General features: G+C 38.0%; 1 protein-coding gene across 6 annotated transcripts in view; it reads left to right on the top strand.

Moving 5' to 3' along the window:
• The window catches only part of TMEM117 (transmembrane protein 117), a 508,588-nt gene that overhangs the window by 246,543 nt on the left and 241,573 nt on the right, over window positions 1-20,472 (top strand). For 5 of the 6 annotated variants that reach the window (XM_040488381.1, XM_040488382.1, XM_040488385.1 and 2 more), the window contains one exon: window positions 17,873-17,972. The exons of the other annotated variant lie outside the window; for it this stretch is intronic. In XM_040488381.1, coding sequence (XP_040344315.1) covers window positions 17,873-17,972 — 100 coding nt within the window. The remainder of the gene's footprint in view (window positions 1-17,872; window positions 17,973-20,472) is intronic. 6 annotated transcript variants of the gene reach the window in all.

Below are 20,472 nucleotides of genomic sequence, written 5' to 3'. Positions count from 1 at the left end.
TTAGGAATCAAAGTAATACTGGCTTCATAGAATGAGTCTGGAAGTTTTCCTTCCCTTTCTATTTCTTGGAATAGCTTGAGAAGGATAGGTATTATCTCTGCTTTAAACGTCTGGTAGAACTCCCCTGGGAAGCCATCTGGTCCTGGACTCTTATTTGTTGGGAGATTTTTGATAACCGATTCAATTTCTTCGCTGCTTATGGGTCTGTTCAAGCTTTCTATTTCCTCCTGATTGAGTTTTGGAAGAGTGTGGGTGTTCAGGAATTTGTCCATTTCTTCCAGGTTGTCCAATTTGTTGCCATATAATTTTTCATAGTATTCCCTGATAATTGTTTGTATATCTGAGGGATTGGTTGTAATCATTCCATTTTCATTCATGATTTTATCTATTTGGGTCATCTCCCTTTTCTTTTTGAGAAGCCTGGCTAGAGGTTTGTCAATTTTGTTTATTTTTTCAAAAAACCAACTCTTGGTTTCGTTGATCTGCTCTGCAGTTTTTTTAGATTCTATATTGTTTATTTCTGCTCTGATCTTTATTATTTCTCTTCTTCTGCTAGGTTTAGGCTGCCTTTGCTGTTCTGCTTCTGTTTCCTTTAGGTGTGCTGTTAGATTTTGTATTTGGGATTTTTCTTGTTTCTTGAGATAGGCCTGGACTGCAATGTATTTTCCTCTCAGGACTGCCTTCGCTGCGTCCCAAAGCGTTTGGATTGTTGTATTTTCATTTTCTTTTGTTTCCATATATTTTTTAATTTCTTCTCGAATTGCCTGGTTGACCCACTCATTCATTAGTAGGGTGTTCTTTAACCTCCATGCTTTTGGAGGTTTTCCAGACTTTTTTCTGTGGTTGATTTCAAGCTTCATAGCATTGTGGTCTGAAAGTATGCATGGTATGATTTCAATTCTTGTAAACTTATGAAGGGTTGTTTTGTGACCCAGTATATGATCTATCTTGGAGAATGTTCCATGTTCACTCGAGAAGAAAGTATATTCTGTTGCTTTGGGATGCAGAGTTCTAAATATATCTGTCAAGTCCATCTGATCCAATGTCTCATTCAGGGCCCTTGTTTCTTTATTGACCGTGCGTCTAGATGATCTATCCATTTCTGTAAGTGGGGTGTTAAAGTCCCCTGCAATTACGACATTTTTATCAATAAGGTTGCTTATGTTTATGAGTAATTGTTTTATATATTTGGGCGCTCCGGTATTCGGCGCATAGACATTTATAATTGTTGGCTCTTCCTGATGGATAGACCCCGTGATTATTATATAATGCCCTTCTTCATCTCTTGTTACAGCCTTTAATTTAAAGTCTAGTTTGTCTGATATAAGTATGGCTACTCCAGCTTTGTTTTGGCTTCCAGTAGCATGAGAAATAGTTCTCCATCCCCTCACTCTCAATCTAAAGGTGTCCTCAGGTCTAAAATGAGTCTCTTGTAGACAGGAAATAGATGGGTCTTGTTTTTTTATCCATTCTGATACCCTATGTCTTTTGGTTGGCGCATTTAATCCATTTACATTCAGTGTTATTATAGAAAGATATGGGTTTAGAGTCATTGTGATGTCTGTATGTTTTATGCTTGTAGTGATGCCTCTGGTACTTTGTCCCACAGGGTCCCCCTTAGGATCTCTTGTAGGGCTGGTTTAGTGGTGACAAATTCCTTCAGTTTTTGTTTGTTTGGGAAGACCTTTATCTCTCCTTCTATTCTAAATGACAGGCTTGCTGGATAAAGGATTCTCGGCTGCATATTTTTTCTGTCTAGCACACTGAAAATCTCGTGCCAATTCTTTCTGGCCTGCCAAGTTTCAAAAGAGAGATCAGTCACGAGTCTTATAGGTCTCCCTTTATATGTGAGGTCACGTTTACCCCTTGCTGCTTTCAGAATTTTCTCTTTATCCTTGTATTTTGCCAGTTTCACTATGATATGTCGTGCAGAAGATCGATTCAAGTTCCGTCTGAAGGGAGTTCTCTGTGCCTCTTGGATTTCAATGCCTTTTTCCTTCCCCACTTCAGGGAAGTTCTCAGCTATAATTTCTTCAAGTACCCCTTCAGCACCTTTCCCTCTCTCTTCCTCCTCTGGGATACCAATGATGCGTAGATTATTTCTTTTTAGTGTATCACTTAGTTCTCTAATTTTCCCCTCATACTCCTGGATTTTTTTATCTCTCTTTTTCTCAGCTTCCTCTTTTTCCATAACTTAATCTTCTAGTTCACCTGTTCTCTCCTCTGCCTCTTCAATCCGAGCCGTGGTGGTTTCCATTTTGTTATGCATTTCATTTAAAGCGTTTTTCAGCTCCTCGTGACTGTTCCTTAGTCCCTTGATCTCTGTAGCAAGAGATTCTCTGCTGTCAGCTATACTGTGTTCAAGCCCAGCGATTAATTTTATGACTATTATTCTAAATTCACTTTCTGTCATATTATTTAAATCCTTTTTGATCAGCTCATTAGCTGTTGTTATTTCCTGGAGATTCTTCTGAGGGGAATTCTTCCGCTTCGTCATTTTGGATAGTCCCTGGAATGGTGAGGACCTGCAGGGCACTTCCCCTGTGCTGTGGTGTATAACTGGAGTTGGTGGGCGGAGCCACAGTCAGACCTGATGTCTGCCCTCAGCCCACCGCTGGGGCCACAGTCAGACTGGTGTGTGCCTTCTCTTCCCCTCTCCTAGGGACGGGATTCACTGTGGGGTGGGGTGGCCTGTCTGGGCTACTTGCACACTGCCAGGCTTGTGATGCTGGGGATCTGGCGTCTTAGCTGCGGTGGGTAGGCAAGGTGCACAGGGGCAGGAGGGGCAGGCTTAGCTTGCTTCTCCTTAGGTGATCCACTTCAGGAGGGGCCCTGTGGCCGCAGGAGGGCGTCAGATCCGCTGCCTGAGGTTTGGCTCCGCAGAATCAGAAGTGCAGAGTTGGGTGTTTGCGCGGAGCGAGCAAGTTCCCTGGCAGGAACTGGTTCTCTTTGGGATTTTGGCTGGGGGATGGGTGGGGGAGATGGCGCTGGCGAGCGCCTTTGTTCCTCACCAAACTGAGCTCTGTCGTCAGGCGGCTCAGCAGCTCTCCTTCCCTTTTTCCTCCAGCCTTCCCGCTTTCTGAGCAGAGCTGTTAACTTATGACCTCCCAGCCGCTAAGTCGCGCTTGCTGTCGGAACACAGTCCGTCAGGCCCCTCCGCTTTTTGCAAGCCAGACTCGGGGGCTCTGCTTGGCCGGCGAGCCGCCCCTCCGCCCCGGCTCCCTCCCGCCAGTCCGTGGAGTGCGCACCGCCTCGCCGCCCTTCCTACCCTCTTCCGTGGGCCTCTCGTCTGCGCTTGGCTCCGGCGACTCCGTTCTGCTAATCCTCTGGTGGTTTTCTGGGTTATTTAGGCAGGTGTAGGTGGAATCTAAGTGATCAGCAGGACGCGCGGTGAGCCCAGCGTCCTCCTGCGCCACCATCTTCCCTCTCCCCCCTACTTCCTTTTTAAAAAATGTTTATTTATTTTGCGAGAGAGAGAGCGAGCGAGCAGGGGGAGGGGCAGAGAGAGAGAAGAGAGAGAATCCCAAGACAGCATGGAGCCAGATGTGGAGCTCAATCTCAGGAACCCATGAAATCATGACCTGAGCTGAAATCAAGAGGCAGACATTTAACCGACTAAGCCACCCAGGCACCCCTTTACTCTTTAACTTTAAACCTTTAAGTTGCTTTAGGTTTAGATATATATATATATATATTTCACAGATAGCATATAATTGAATTTTAACTTTGCAGGTATGAAAAATATCTTTATTCTGTCCTCATATTTTTCTTCTGCTTTCTGCATTGTCTATTTTCTCTGGGTGCCTCATTTTTGTTTAGTTTTGATCTTTTTTTTCTTCTTAACGATTCTCAACTATATGGTAATGTCTCAGATCTGTTTTATTTTTAAAAGCGGGCAGTTAAAAGGTGATTAGAAAGTCTCTGTGTACAGACAAGCTTATGACAGGACATTCTTGACACAGCAGGCAGTGGCTAATGGGCTTTTGGATATTTCACTGGGAGACCTCAATCGTTAATAAGCTTTTTGAGGAGGGCAGGGCTGGTCTTTGAGATGTCCTCCACCCAGACGAACAGCATTGTGGGTAATAGAACTCACAGATACTTATCTTATCTTATCTTATCTTATCTTATATTCAAACTTGTTTTTTACAGCTCCTATTTTAGCTAAAGTGTCTAACTCTTTTCTTGAATTTCACCAGATAGCTCATGTCCATCCTCACAAGGTGGGGTAAAAGTCATTTCTTGGTTTTATTGGCTGAGGGAGAGTGCCTGGTAGTCGAACTACTCATCGTTCAGGATTTCCAACTTCTCTTTTCAGTTCTATCCTTCCCCTGTCTCACCTTCAGAAATGCTGAGCCTCCTGTTCTTGAGTATTGTTGAGGTTCAGAGGCAGAATTTAGCTTCCTTTTTAATACACATCCCAGAAGGATTTAATCCTACAGAATAAGTTCCTTAATCTTCTTCCCAAAATTTTATTAAAATTTCTCGTTTTCTGTCATCTCTTCTACTCTGCAGATTTATTCTTTTATTCCTATAAATCTGGGAGAGGAAACACCTATTTTCTCACTCCACCAAGTTTACTTGTGACCCTGCCTCTGGGGTGCTGTTACATAAGGCACCGAAAGAAGCTCCTGGAAAATAAGAGTTGAAGCAAGGACATCTGTGTCAAGGCCAATGGGCAGGTGTTGACATGGGAGGAATTGTGGATAAAACACAGTATCTTTTATTCCTGGCTCCATCTGAATCCAAAGGCATGAAGCTATTGTATATAAGCCAGTAAAATCTGAAAGAGGCCATAATCTCTGTGGGTATTTGAAGTGGTCAGGAATCAGCATGGTTGATATTGGCATCTGGTGGCACAGGTGTAGTGTGGTAATGTGAGTATATTGGTGATTGAGCTCAGAATTGGTGAAAAGAACACAGGTTACAATAATAGAATTTGCAAGGATATCTTCCTTGTCATTGGCACACACCAGTATTTTGGGTCCTTGGCTCCCACACTGACAACATGAGTAGCTGTAGCAGAGACTTCAGTGGGCGTTAGTGGAAGAAAGGATATGTTTGGAACCATCTTTGACAGTATTAGCTAGAAACTAGCACCGTGGAAGCTGAAAGTCCTAACTTCAACAGCACAAATAAAACTTTTTGAAAACTCAGTGAATTATTTGGGAGGAACTTGATGGGCTTGAAATGCTCACAAGGTGGGTGGAAATTTGGCTTTATTTCCTTTTTTATTTCATACCATTGGCTGGAGTGATATAGCTTGTGAATCACACATTGCAAAGCAAAGCATGAAATTCTTTATTGTTAAATCAAATGAAGCTATATAATTAGTAAAATTGCGGAACAAACTTACGGAGCAATAAGAATCATGTCGTTTCTAATTTGAAGGGCATTAAGCATTGTCAGGCTAGAGAGATGCCGGGGGGCGTGGCTCTTACACAGAGCGTCTAAGTGCAGAGATGGCTGTGGGTGAAAGGTGTGTACTCTCTTTTGCATCCTCATAGAATCGCACACCTGGAAATCTGCTACCCCAAGTCACTCATATCATTGGCAAACTCAATTCCAGAGCCCCCCTCCCAAACTCCTGTGAAACTCTCTCCAGCTCTCTATTCTACACTAAGTGATGTCTGCTTCATCTGATCTTTTTGTTACCTTCTCTTGACACTTTGTAGCAAGCCTATAAAAATCTTTGATATGTCAGAAGGGCAGCCTCCACTCTCTCTAAGCTGCACTTTATCTTTGTTTTGTCTTTTGTCAACACTTTTTATTTCAAAATCAGGTTCCTTTTAGACCAGCAAGCTAAGATATGTAACCTTTTTATCTAGCTTTTTATCTATTAAACACACAGATACTCCATTTATTGTCACTTGTTTGACACTCTCTTAGTATGCCCCATATCTCATAAAAAGGAGACACATTCTAACACACTGGTTTTATCTAGAGCAGGCATGCCTAGTTTTTAACTGGGGAGGGGAGGGCTGTTCAGAACTTTAGCACACTTGTGAATTCTGTGCATGTGAATAGTACATTAAGATTTAAATAGAAGTCCCCCTATTGTCTTAGGCAATGGGGTAAAGAGTGGGCACAATGCATTTATCCGTGTTCTTATTAGGAGTCATTTGAAAATGAACATCAGTTTATCAACCACACTGGTGACTCTTCTCTTTCAGCCAGTTTAATGGCATCCCTTTCTAAAAGGATTTATAAGATTGTCATATTGTTACAATCGAACTAAATATTCAAAAGCACAGTGTTAGGCTCTAACATTTTTTTCTTGGCAAATGGTTGCAAGTCTTTTCATTGCAATGAGTGGAAGGTCTGTCATGCTAGCTTAGGAACAAAGATGGGAGGCAGTGATTATTAGAAATTAACAGAGGGTGTCTCATGGAATCGAAAGTATCGGAAGTAGGTCTCCAGAAGACCATGGAATTAGACCGTCTCCTGTTCTGTCTTTTGTCTTTCCTCATTTGCAGGACTCAGCCTGCTGCCTGTACTCTTGGTCTCTTTCAATCCCCCTTCTCTCTTGCTACAGACTCCAGTTACACAGTGCACAGAGCAGAATGTGGACACCAATAATCATGCCATTTTTTTTCATCTGACCGCATGAATAAAGATTTCTTTCTTCTTATTTACCCTTAGGACCCTGATTGGGGAAGGGTAGTTGTAGGACAGAAGAAATTATTAGGCAAGAAGTATTGGAAGATTATGTAGGAAGTGACCACTTAGTTCTGGGTTGCTATTTCCTTTCCCTTGGAAAAATGTGAGTTTCTAAGTATCAGGCCCATGGTCTAGCATATAGTGAGGCATCAGTAATTATTTGTTTAATGAGTAAATGAAAAGAAATAAGGTAGATGCTTATCTCACATTAATTCACATGCTGTGAGAAGGGTTCTTGGTTGAGAAAATGGCCCCCTCCCCCTTTCCATAATTGGAGTCTAAAATATCTTCAACAAGAATAGGGCATAAATGATTGGGAAATAGTGTTGGGTAGTGGGGGGAAGAGGATGAGAGGTGATTGAACTCATAGCCAAAAGAAAATGGAGGAGGAGGAGAAGGAGGAGAAGGGAGGGTGGGGAAGGAGAGGAGAGGGAAAAGAATAATTATCATACTATCACACAGCAATTATGCTTTGAATTTGAAAATTTTGTGGGCAGGAGAAGGACAGTCTCATTTTTCATGTTTCTTTATTTATTATATACAGTGGAAAAATTATAGTTTCTGCCAAAAGTTAATTATTGTATTTATGTCTCGGTGTTTCCATTCCATTATTTCTTATCTATTTTGACCTTTTAACAGCCTGAACACTTACCTTCACTGAAAAACACCCATTAAAATTGAACTTGCTTTTTGTTCTACTTTGAGCAGCATCAGAATCTTAGCAGAATTTATAAGTTATTTTATGCCTCTCTAATTAGTTTGGAAGGAAGCATCATTATGTAGGATAAATTAATTAATGCCACTCTGGTTCCACCTGCAATTCACTTTACAATTCAGATATATTTTATCTGAATAGTTATAAACACACTGAAATGTTATTTAACATTAAAACATGATCAAGTTAAATATGAAATTAATTTTAAGTAATTTGTGGCTCTCTGGATTCCTTTGGGGATTTACTGGGGCTCTCTTAGCAAAAAGTTCAGGACTTAAAGTTTTCATTCTTTCTATTGTTTTTCCAGTGACTTTAGAAAAGATACATGAAGTGTCTTGGCTGTTTAATTCATTAGAAGGAAGATAGACCCATTTGGGGCATCCAATTAGGTTGCCCACTTCTGGAATGTTTGTGAAGGGGAGGGAAAAAGTGACCTAAGACAGAAACTTGGGGTATAACCACAACAATTCTGTAACCTTAAAATTAGTTTTGAGACTATTATTTTATAACCTTGTAAACTCCTAAATTTTGACTTCAAAGAACAAATGACATGTAGTTCGGCAGTGTCCATTTGAAGGTGAGTGGAATAAATTTGCTTTCTTTTTCCACATGAATAATAGAAATGTATTTTACTATATAGCTCTTGTATGATTTGTGCCAGCAAATCAGTGCACAACGTTTCATTTTGATACCTGGTCTCATTTAAAAGGATTCTTTTATTTATTTACCTATCATTTTTTGCCATATATCTGTTTACTTTTATCGAGCTATAATTGATATACAACACTATATTAGTTTTAGGTGTACAAAATAATGATTTGATTTTTATATATATTGTGAAATGATCACCACAATAAGCTTTGTTAACATCTGTCACCATACATAGTTACAGGTTTTTTTCTTGATGATGAGAATTTTTAAGATCTACACTCCTAGCAACTTTCAAATATCCAGTGCAATGTCATTAACTATAGTTACCATACTGTAAAATATATCCCTGTGGCTTTATGATTATTATTTTTAAAAATTTTAATTTTAGTATACTTAACGTACAGTGTTGCTTCAGGTATATAATACAGTGATTTGAGAATTCTAGATGTTTCTCAGTGCTTACCATGATAAGTGTACTTTTTTTTTCATATTTTTATTTAAATTCTAGTTAGTTAACATATAGTGTGTAATACTGGTTTCGGAAGTAGAATTTAGTGATTTATCACTTACATATAACACCCTGTGCTGAACACAAGTGCCCTCCTTAATACCTATCACCCATTTAGCCTATGTCCTGCCACCCCACCTCCAGCAACCCTCAATTTATTCTCTATAGTTAAGAGTCTCTTATTGTTTGCTTCCCTTTTTTTCCCTTTCTCATATGTTCATCTGTTTTGTTTCTTAAATTCCACATATGAGTGAATCATATGGTATTTGTCTTTCTCTGGCGGACTTGTTTCACTTAGCATAATACACTCTAGCTCCGTCCCTGTCATTGTAAATGGCAAGACTTATTTCTCTTTGATGGCCGAGTGACATTCTGTTGTATAAATATACCACCTCTTATTTATCTATTCAGTAGTTGATGGACCTTTGGACTGTTTCCATAATATGATTATTGTTGATAATACTACCATAAGCATCGGGGTGCATGTGCCCCTTTGCAATACTTTTGTTTCCTTTGGGTAAATACCTAGTGGTGAAATTGCTGGGTCATAGGGTAGCTCTATTTTTAACTTTTTCAGGAACCTCCATTCTGTTTTCCACAGTGGCTATATCAGTTTGTATTTCCACCAACAGTGCAAGAGGGTTCCCCTTTCTCCACATCCTCCCCGATATCTGTTGTTTCCTGTGGTGTTAATGTTACCATTCTGATAGGTGTAAGGTAGTATCTTGTTGTGGTTTTGATTTGTATTTTCCTGATGATGAATGTTGTTGAGCATCTTTTCATACGTCTGTTAGCCATCTGGATGTCTTCTCTGGAAAAATGTCTATTTATGTTTTCTGCCCATTTCTTAACTGGATTATTTGTTTTTTGGGTGCTGAGTTTGATAAATTCTTTATAGATTTTGCATACCAACCCTTTATCAGATATGTCATTTGAAAATATCTTCTTCCATTCTGTAGGCTGCCTTTTAGTTTTGCTGATTGTTTCCCTCTCTGTGCAGAAGATTTTTATCTTGATAAAGTCCCAATAATTTATTTTTTATTTGATTCCTTTGCCTCCAGAGACATATCTAGTAAGAAGTTGCTGTAGCCAAGTTGCCACAGAGGTTGCTGTCTGTATTTTGCTCCAGGATTTTGATAGTTTCCTGTCTCACATTTAGGTCTTTCATGTATTTTGAATTTATTTTTTGTGTATGGTGTAAGAAAGCGGTTGAGTTTCATTCTGCTTCATGTCACCGTCCAGTTTCTCAACACCGTTTGTTGAAGAGACTTTTTCCCATTGGATATTCTTTCCTTCTTTGTCAAACATGAGTTGACCATATAGCTGTGGGTCCATTTCTGGGTTTTCTATTCTGTTCCATTGATCTATATATGTTTCTGTGCCAGTACAGTACATACAGTCTTGATTATTATAGCTTTGTAATACAGCTTGAAGTCTGGAATTGTGATGCTTCCAGCTTTGTTTTTCTTTTTCAGGATTATTTTGGCTATTTGGGGTCTTTTGTGGTTCCATATAAACTAGGATTGTTTGTTTGAGCTCTGTGAAAAATGCTGGTGGAATTTTGATAGGGTTTGCATTAAATGTGTAGATTGCTATGGGTGAACATTTTAACAACATTTGTTCTTCCAATTCACGAGCATGGAATGTTTTTCCATTTCTTTGCGTCTTCTTCAATTTATTTCATAAGTGTTCTATAGTTTTCAAAGTACAAATCTTTTGCCTTTTGGTTAGGGTTATTCTTAGGTATCTAATGACTTTTGGTCAACTGTAAATGAGATTAATTCCTTGATTTCTCTTTCTGCTGCTTCATTTTTGGTGCATAGAAATGCAACAGATTTCTGTACATTGATTTTATATCCTGTGACTTTCCTGAATATGGGTAAGTGTATTCTTAGTCCCCTTCAACTATTTTGTGTCTCCTCAGTACCTGCTTCCCTACTGGTAACCATCAGTTTGTTCTCTGTATTTATTTATTTATTAAAATTTTGTTTAATGTTTATTTATTTTTGAGAGAGAGAAGGCGGGGAGGGAGGGAGGAAGGGAGAGAGATAGTGTGAGTGGGGGAGGGGCAGAGAGAGAGGGAGACAGAATCTGAAGCAGGCTCCAGGCTCTGAGCTGTTAGCACAGAGCTCGACATAGGGCTCGAACCTACAAACCATGAGATCGTGACCTGAGCCAAAGTCAGACACTTAACCAACTGAACCACCCAGGTGTCCCTGTTCTCTATATTTAAAAGTCTGGTTTTTGGTTTCTCTTTTTTTCTTTTTTCATTTATTTTTTAAATTCTACATATAAGTGAAATCATATGGTATTTGTCTTTCTCTGATTTATTTCACTTGGCATTATACTCTCTACATCCATCAATGTTACAAATGGCAAGATCTCATTCTTTTTTATGGCTGAGTAATATTCCACATCCTCTTTATGCATTCATCTATTGATAGACACTTGGGCTGCTTTCATAATTTGGCTACTGTAAATAATGTTGCAGTACACATAGGAGTACATATATTTTTTGAATTAGTGGTTTCATATTCTTTGGATAAATACCCAGTAGTGGAATTACTAGATCATATGGTAGTTCTATTTTTAATTTAAAAAGATTCTTTTAAATAATAAGATTCTGTAGCTATCGTGCAGAGATTTTATTATATTTTATTTTTTTCTTTATTACCCAACTAAATTACATTCAAATTAAATAATTTACAACATGTAATTGCAGAAAGTCAAAGATGTGTTCTTCATTTTGATTTGATTATATTTTTACTTCTAACTTGTTATTCTAGAAGGGAAATACAAATGATACAATGATATTCTGTTCTTTGTTAAAATATCATAATTATGTGGCCTACTCATCTTTGATGTTTCTTTTTAGTTTACCTATTATTGCAGATTCTTTTTTTAATCTTTTATCTGTTTATCCTCTTCCTAGTTTGACTCTGGTGTTAGATGATCTAAGTAATTTTACATTAATCAATGGACCACTTAGTTCATTTAAATATTTATTACACCCTAAATCATAGTATAAACTGGGCAAAAAAATTCACCTGCTTGGGCAAATTAAACATGTTCTTTGATGAGCTAAGTCTTGTGGAAAAGAGTGACAGTGTGAGAAAATCAATAAAATACTTTAGGAGAATTATTTAAGAGAAATATATTCCAAGTGTTATGTTTATTTTTAAAAAAAAATTTTTTTTTCAACGTTTATTTATTTTTGGGACAGAGAGAGACAGAGCATGAACGGGGGAGGGGCAGAGAGAGAGGGAGACACAGAATCGGAAACAGGCTCCAGGCTCTGAGCCATCAGCCCAGAGCCCGACGCGGGGCTCGAACTCACGGACTGCGAGATCGTGACCTGGCTGAAGTCGGACACTTAACCGACTGCGCCACCTAGGCGCCCCTCCAAGTGTTATGTTTAATACCAGGGAAGGGACAGCTTTCAGGGGTAATGGTGGGGGACTTAAGTGGCTAGGCTGAGTTAGTAATCTCAGACCAGAAGAAAGGGGATGGCATTCCAGACAAAGAGAGCATTGCACACAAAGATACTAAGGTGCATTATAGAATAGTGGGGTTTTTGGTGAGGTTGATTTTATGGTGAGGTGGAGGGCATAATAAAAGGAGATTGTGAGATGAAAGGAGAGGAGTCCAAATGAAAGGAAAGCTTGGCAGAGAGTGGACAGTCTTCTTATCCATGCTTTACTCTTTGACAGTGGGAACCACTATATTATTTTAGAAAGTGGGAGCCAGTAGGCTAGAGGTCTGCTATGTTTTACACTCCTGTTATGAAATTGTTGTGTTAGAAACTTTACCTTCCTATTTCAGAAATGAAATAATCTTAATCCTCAAGAAACCCCTGTGAGGAATAGTTATTTTTTATCCCAACTCTACAGGTAAGGGGTTGAGTTGACCATTAGTCCCAGATTATAGAGTGGGAGGTGGTTTGCAAACCTAGGACTTTCTTGTTCTAAGATACCTTCTCCTGTGGTATTATGCATTACTTCCCTAGAAGTCGTTGTAGTGGTAATAGTGAGTCTAATATAAGAGGAAGACAGCCACAGGGAAGAAGGAAGCTATTGCTTTAATTCAGATTAGAGGGGCTTATGAACAGGATTGAGACATTTGCAGGTAGTAGTGACGACAGAAAAAGAGCATAGATTTGTGAGCCTTTCAGAAGTAACCTTAGTGATTAATCAAATGTTAGGAGTAAAAGAGGGGAGGAATTGCTGACATACTAAGGTTTCTGTATCTAATACAGATGAATTTCACTGAATGGGCTGAAACAAAGCAAGGGATGAGAGGAATAGTTCATGTATGGTGAATGTATTCACATTCAGGGTTGAGTTTGTTCAATGAAAACTCCATCTGTAGTCTTTTTATATACGTCTTCCTTATAAAAATTAGAGGGGATATATGGCTGAAGTTGGGAAATTTGAGGTGGTATTTTATCTGTAAGAACTCTTTTTTTTTTTTTAATTTTTTTTTCAACGTTTATTTTATTTTTGGGACAGAGAGAGACAGAGCATGAACGGGGGAGGGGCAGAGAGAGAGGGAGACACAGAATCGGAAACAGGCTCCAGGCTCCGAGCCATCAGCCCAGAGCCTGACGCGGGGCTCGAACTCACGGACCGCGAGATCGTGACCTGGCTGAAGTCGGACGCTTAACCAACTGCGCCACCCAGGCGCCCCAAGAACTCTTAGGCCTAGAGGCACATTTAATCATTCCAGGCTACTCCTAACAATTATCTGTAGGATTTTGACTTTCCAATGGATCTTGCTTTGTAGGTTTATACCCTAGTTCCTGCCTGAGAGGTTTATACACGTGTACTGAGCTCCATCAAAGCCTTTCAATAAGCAAGAACTAGGAATTTTAAGCAAAAATGCTAAAATGTGGTTATTTGGATAATAGACTGGATTGAAGACTGTTAATCATTTCATTACAAACACAAAAGGATTGACAGAAGGTTAAATCGTAATAAATCCAGGTTTAACTCCCGGTGCTTTATAGTGACAAATTTTCTCCCCAACGTTGTAAGAATACTTAGAATTTTCACTTTAGTTTCATTATGTTTAATTCAGGACTGTCCTCATGTAACTCAACTCCTTATCTATGATTTACTTGTGTATGAAGCCCCCAATCTTGTTTATGTTGCCCAAACATGGCTGGGAGAGACAGCTGTGACATTATGAATCCAGCTGGCCACAGATGGATCTTCAGTGAAGCATGAATCCATATTGGTTTGGTGATCTATGTTTACTGCCTCCTGTTAAACTTTCAGAAACTCAACTCCTAAATCACCTGGCATTGACTATATTCATGTACATATAAGTAATAGACTGAAGTGAACTGGAACTTTTGTTGCTAGTGATCAAGACTCTCCCCTGTAAGATCAATTTACTAGATTATAGTTTTATTGACTATTTAGAGCCTGATTCGTTTATGCCCATTGAGTACATAGTTTTCACTAGGTACAATAGTCTTGATAGCTTTTCAGGCTATTATGATAATTATGAACATTTCTAAGGTCCTGTATATTGCTGTTAACACCCACCTGTTATGGATTTGACAGTTAGGCTTGAGATCTCAAGAAAAAATAAAAACTGAAGGCATAGCCTGTAAAGAAATTCATTTAGAATTTTTAAAGAAATGATATTTTAAAGATATTATTGATATTTACCTGGAAGGCTGGTTAACCGCAAGATTTTCTAGATCTATGCACAGTGGAAATAATTAGCTAAAGTATAAAACAAAACAAACAAAAGATGTAGGAATAGTTGAAACAATTAGCTACAACTCCAAGCAAAACTAAAAATGTTAATGGTGCCTCCTAGCAAATAGAATTTTATTCTGAATCACTCCCTAAAACATTAGGTATGAAGCTTCACAGCTTCACTTTATTAGAGTTCAATGTGATATTCAAACTGGCTAACATTGCTTATATAAACATAAGCACACTCTGTCCTTTGCAACCAGTACAGGAAATATTACTGTTATAGGGTATGCAGATCAATGAGCTAGTAGTTGCAAATTTTTATGTCAGGCAGCAAATTTGTAATTCTTCTGTATATTTCTCTAAAGCAGCAAAAGCCAGAATACCTACTACCTACTACCTTTTATATAGCCTATATATATATATATAGTAGTTATTTCATAAGTTGTGCTATCTCATCTTCATTGTTACCGTAGTATTCAGTACTCACCACATGCCCACAGTTCAAATATCGCTTTACTGCTGTTTCTAGGGTTTCACATACATAGATCTACCCATGCCATGCAGAAACATGAATAACTTGATTCACTTCATTAATTCATACACTAAACAAATGTTCACTGATCACTTATTATATGCAGGCAGTGCTCTAAGTGCTGGGGAATGAAGGTGAAAAGGATAGCCAAAATAACTCCCTGTTGTTATCAAGTCTTAGACATGGCTTTTCTCTTGATTTTTGGTGGTATGGCCCTGTTTCTTGATATCTTAGTAATATTTCAATGTCTGATGGATGTTCTATATAAAAACACGTAGAGGATCTAGATGATATTTTATTCTTCTAGAAAATGTTCACTCTTTCCTCTGTTGGATGGGTAGAATAGAAGCTCATCACCTTAATCCAGTCATGAAATGGAGTGGGGAAGGACTGATTCAGTTTTATCAAGGACCCATCCATCTCTGGTTTTCTCTAGCCTTCCATTGCTCTGCGTGTTCTCTTGGTCCTTTCCTTCTGGCAGGATCTGAAGTACAATAGTCTCCTTAACGTGGTAAAATTGCCAAAGCTCTGCTGTGCTTCTCACAGACTTTCTGCTTCGTCTCTTAGCCTCCCCCCGAACATAATTCATAATTTGACAAATGTCTTGAAAGTAAAGCCAGCTGTGTATCATACTTCCTTCTGGACCCCTTCAAGATGAGGATCGTGGCTCTTTAAGTTTCTAATGTTGTCTCTCCAACTCACTGAGACTGCCAATATTTTATTTAGATTTTTTGTAGTTCTTGGCTGGATCATTGATCTCTTGCAAGCTTATCTATCTCATCCCTAATTTTACTTATTTATTTATTTTTTAAGTGTTTATTTTTGAGAGAGAGAGAGAGAGAGAGAGAGAGAGAGAGAGAGAGAGAGAGAGACTGACTGACTCTGCCAGAAGGGGCAGGGCAGAGAGACAGACAGGGAGACAGAGATTCTGAAGCAGGCTATGATGCAGAGCCCAATAAGAGGCTCAAACTCATGAACTGTGAGATCATGACCTGAGTTGAAGTTGGACACTTAACCGATTGAGCCACCCAGGTGCCCTCATTTCATCCCTATTTTTAGATACTGAAATAAGAGATTGTCTTCTCTTATACATACCTATATTACCACAAAGGATGTACCCCAAAATTTCCATCCTAGTTCAATGGATTCTAGAACTCACTGGCAAAGTAACAGATAGGGATGTGGCATTCAACACATCCTTTGAAATGTCACTGAAAGAGCTGGACAGTTATCAGAGCTAATACTCTAAAGTACACTGAGTTCACTGCTCAAGAACTGTTCAGTAATAGTGATACTGAGGAGAGTAAGACCAAGGTGTCCAAGTTAACTTGGGGGCTTTCATGCATAGGCTGTTTAGTTTGGTGAACTTGGTGGGAATCCAAGACTCATCGTCACTCTGGGGGGCTGCAGCCTCTGCATGCTGCTCTTGACTTCTGTTATGAATTATCCTCAAAGGATATAAGTCTTTATCTTCATGTCTTCTAAATTACTGGGGAACAGAATAGATATTCTTTGTGTTTTTTATATCTCACTAACCCTTATAGGAAGAAGATACAGCATAGTGGTTAAGTGCCTGCATTTGGGAGACAATCATTTAGATTCAAACCTTGTCTATTTACTAGATGCTTGACCTTGAGAAAGTTGCAAAAACTCTTTGAAGCCTCAATTCCATATGTGTGAAACAGGAATCATAATACATTTCATTGTGCTGACTTGGAAGGTATTGGAGACACTGTATTTAAAGTGCAAATAGTGATCTCTGGAATATTGTAAGCAAGCAGTTTATGATAGCTATGATTTCTTTGGCCATTATGGAAATCCATGGAATAGAGACCCAGGATTTTGAGGTGAGATCTTAAGATTTTTATAAAGATCTTCTAAGGTTGGTGAATGAAGCATGTGGGAAAAAGTTGTTTCAAGAGTTCATAAGTTTATTTTTGTTAAGTAAAACCATTTAAATATTTGTTTATATTATGGATAAAAAAAACTATCTGAAATAACTCCAGAAAAAAAAACTAAATTGGAGATGATTTACCTCTCAATGACTTCAAAAATGTATTTCTTTATAGTTTCACTAAATAACAAACATATCATTTTCTACTGTATCTTATTTTAAAGTTCATTTAAGAAGAATCAAGGTTAACTAATACTCTTATGTTTAAGAAAAGGAACAAAATTTAATGTAAAAAAAATCTGAGCGAAAAAACCTTAGACTTAAAAAGAGAGAGGGAAATTTGATTCCTAATTACCATTCATCAGTTATGTGGTATTGATTGGGTGAGTTAAGTGATCTCCCTGTGTCCCAGTTTTCCTGGAGAAATTGTACCATAGGAAAATAATACTTAGATTTTCTTGAAATCAAATAAGAAGAAAGAAATGAAATTACATGCAGTAAATATAGTCTTGTTACTTGTATTTAATGATCAGTCATGCCTTTGACTCTCTTTGGGCTGTAAAGAACATGAATTAGTGTTATAGGAAGTGGACAAGAAATTGTGACACAAAAAGAGGTGAAATAAAATCTTCTGGTTATTGTTATTTATTTAAGTAATAATTTAAACCACATATATTTGAATCAAATTTTACGTTACTTCATTGCATTAAAATTTTTCTCAAATGCACCTTTTTTTGACTATTGTTCAGGTATGATATTCTATGTAAAGCCTAGTCCCAGTATGTCTTCAATAGTTCTGATTTGACAGAACTGAAAGAAAAGTGAGCTTTTCTCTTCCCTTTCAAGTTACTCTAACTCAGGAATTGTTTCCCCTCTCTTCATACCTGAGTGAGCGTGAAATGATGCCTTTGCTGAGTACCTCTGTTTGATTTTCCAAAAGCTGTTGTCAGTCTTACAGCTTGAAAATGAAATGCACGTGGTAATTGGTATAGCCACAGCCAGCCTTCAAATCTAATTGGAACTGACCCAGACACCCCCAGAGCTCTTCTGAGCCTTTCAGATCTGTAAGCATATGTGATGAGACAAAAGCGGGAGATCTTGTTGAAAGGGAGGGAAGTCCCTTTGCGTGTTGCTGAACCAGAATTCTTTGACGATGTAGCTCTCTCAGTCTGGACAATGTCTTGTGTGTTTGTTTCCACAGAGCATATATCATTACAGACTATATGGGCATCCGAAATGAAAGTTTCATGAAATTAGCTGCAGTAGGGACCTGGATGGGGGACTTTGTCACAGCTTGGATGGTAAGAAATTTTAACTTCACCCATTTCAAACATTAACTGGAAGACATGTTCATAATGTTGGATAAACACCACTTTTGATGGATTTAGAGCAAGAGTTACTTCTCTTTTGAGTGAAACAAATTCATGAATACAGAAAATTTAGATATTATATGTAGTATTTGTTTACTTCAGGGGGAAAATTAATGCAACTATAATATTAATGATGGCTGTCCACCAGGAAATATTTATTTATAACATACATACATATCTATCTATATGTATGGGCATACAAACATATACACATTCATAAAATTAATAGAATTTTTTTTTTATTTCCTATTGCACATGTCAAATTGTGTCTGTCAAAAAAGGATTGTTTTTTTTTTGTTGTTGTTTTTTTTTTGACATGTGCAGTTTTCATGTGAATGTTGTCTGGCCTGTCTCAGAAGAAGTATTCTTAATGACTATTTTTATTTAAAATTTTCTTCATAGCACATATTTATAATTGTATTAATATTATTTTACTTTCATTTAATGTTTTTATATGAGTATAGTTGAAACCTAATTTACATTAGTTTCAGTTGTACAATGTACTGAATCAACATCTCTGTATGTTATGCTATGCTCATCACAAGGGTAGCTAGGGCTTTTAAAATAGTTTTCTACATTTGTTTTCTTCATTGAACATACTAACTTAATGGTGCATTATTCATATTTTTTATTATAAGCCTGCAACAAATAGACAAACCATATTTCATGCTGAGTTCCTCTGTCAAGAGAGTAACTTCTGTCTTTTTTTTTTTTTTTGCTTTTTGTTTTCATTAAATTTTTTTTCAAGTGTAATTTACGTATGGTATTATATTAGTTTCAGGTGTCTGATATAATGATTCTACAATTTTTACATTTCTCAGTGCTCAGCAAGATAAGTGTATACTATTGGGGCACCCGGGTGGCTTTGTTGATTAAGTGTCTGATTTTGGCTCAGGTCATGATCTCATGGTTGGTGAGTTTGAGCCCCACGTCGGGTTGTGTGCTGACAGTTCAGAACCTGGGGCTTGCTTTGGATTCTGTATCTCCCTCTCCCTCTGTCCCTCCCCTCCCCTGCTTGCTTGCTCTCTCTCTCTGTCTCTCAAAAATATATATTAAACAAATGCTTAAATAAAAAAGATAAATGTACTCTTAATCTCCCTTGTCTATTTCACCCATTCCCCACCCACCTCCCCTCTAGGAATCACCAGTTTGTTCTCTGTATTTAAGAATCTGGGTGTTTTGTTTTTTTTTTTTTTTTGCCTCTTTTGTTTGTTTATTTGTTTTGTTTCAAGTTTTTAATTTAAATTCCAATTATTTAACATATAGTGAGTATAATATTAGGTTAAGGAGTAGAATTTAGTGATTCATCACTTATATGTAACACCCAGTGCTCATCACAACAAGGACACTCCATAAATACCCATCAATGATTTATCCCATCCCCCTGCCCACTCTCCCTCCAGCAACCCTCAGTTTGTTCTCTGTATTTAAGAGTCTGGTTGTTTGTTTGTCTCTTTTTATTTGTTTGTTTTGTTTCTTAAATTCCACATATGAGTGAAATCAGGTGATATTTCTCTTTCTCTGTCTTATTTTGCTTAGTATTATACCCTCTAGGTCCATCCATGTTTTTGCAAATCACAAGATTTCATTCTTTTTTTATGGCTGAGTAATAGTCCATTGTGTGTGTGTGTGTGTGTAGGTGTGTGTGTATTACATCTTCTTCACTCCCCAAAAACAAAAACACTAGTTGGAAAAGACATATGCACCTCTTTGTTTATTGCAGCATTATTGACAATAGCCAAGATATGGAAGCAACCCAAGTGTCCATTGATAAATGAATAACTCTGTTTTTAACCATTGGATTAATTAAATATAGTATGTAGCTCAAAGGCTCTAGGTCCTATAAGTTTATAAGAGAACCTCAGAGTACAAAGAGCATAACTCTCATAAAAATGGAACGTATTAACCTTTGTTGATGCCTTTCAAAGTAATTAGCTTTATTCTTCCATTCACTTGAAAATGAGAGGACCAACCAAAGGAAAGGATGCCCTGCCATGTCACATGTAGGGACATGCCCCTACAAATGTGTTCCAAAGGTTGTCACAACAGTTACTGCCCTTTCTATGGATAGCTTTGTGTCTTACCTAGAGCAGGTGTTTTCAGGAGACAGGAAGCAGTTACATCTTAACTGCTACTACTGTGGTCATCTTGCAAGAGTACTAAGTAACTACCAAAAGGTTTGTATAGCCTAGTTTTTGAGCCTCCTATCACTGTGTTCAATTTTAGAATGTTAACAGAACAGGTTACCAAATGTATCCCGTTCCATTAACTTTAAGATCTAGATTTGAAAAGTGATCTATTTTATTTGTAGTCACTAGATGTGACAGTTAGAACAAATCAGACATCAGGTGCCTGGCTGGCTCAGTTGGTAGAGATGTGACTCTTGATCTCAGAGTTTTGAGTTCAAGCCCCATGTTGGGCATAGAGTTTA

The sequence above is a fragment of the Herpailurus yagouaroundi genome, unplaced genomic scaffold (assembly GCF_014898765.1).
Source record: "Herpailurus yagouaroundi ecotype Mexico unplaced genomic scaffold, PumYag 166, whole genome shotgun sequence".
In the NCBI taxonomy this organism is placed as follows: domain Eukaryota; kingdom Metazoa; phylum Chordata; class Mammalia; order Carnivora; family Felidae; genus Herpailurus; species Herpailurus yagouaroundi.
This window is presented reverse-complemented; position numbering and strand designations above follow the sequence as displayed.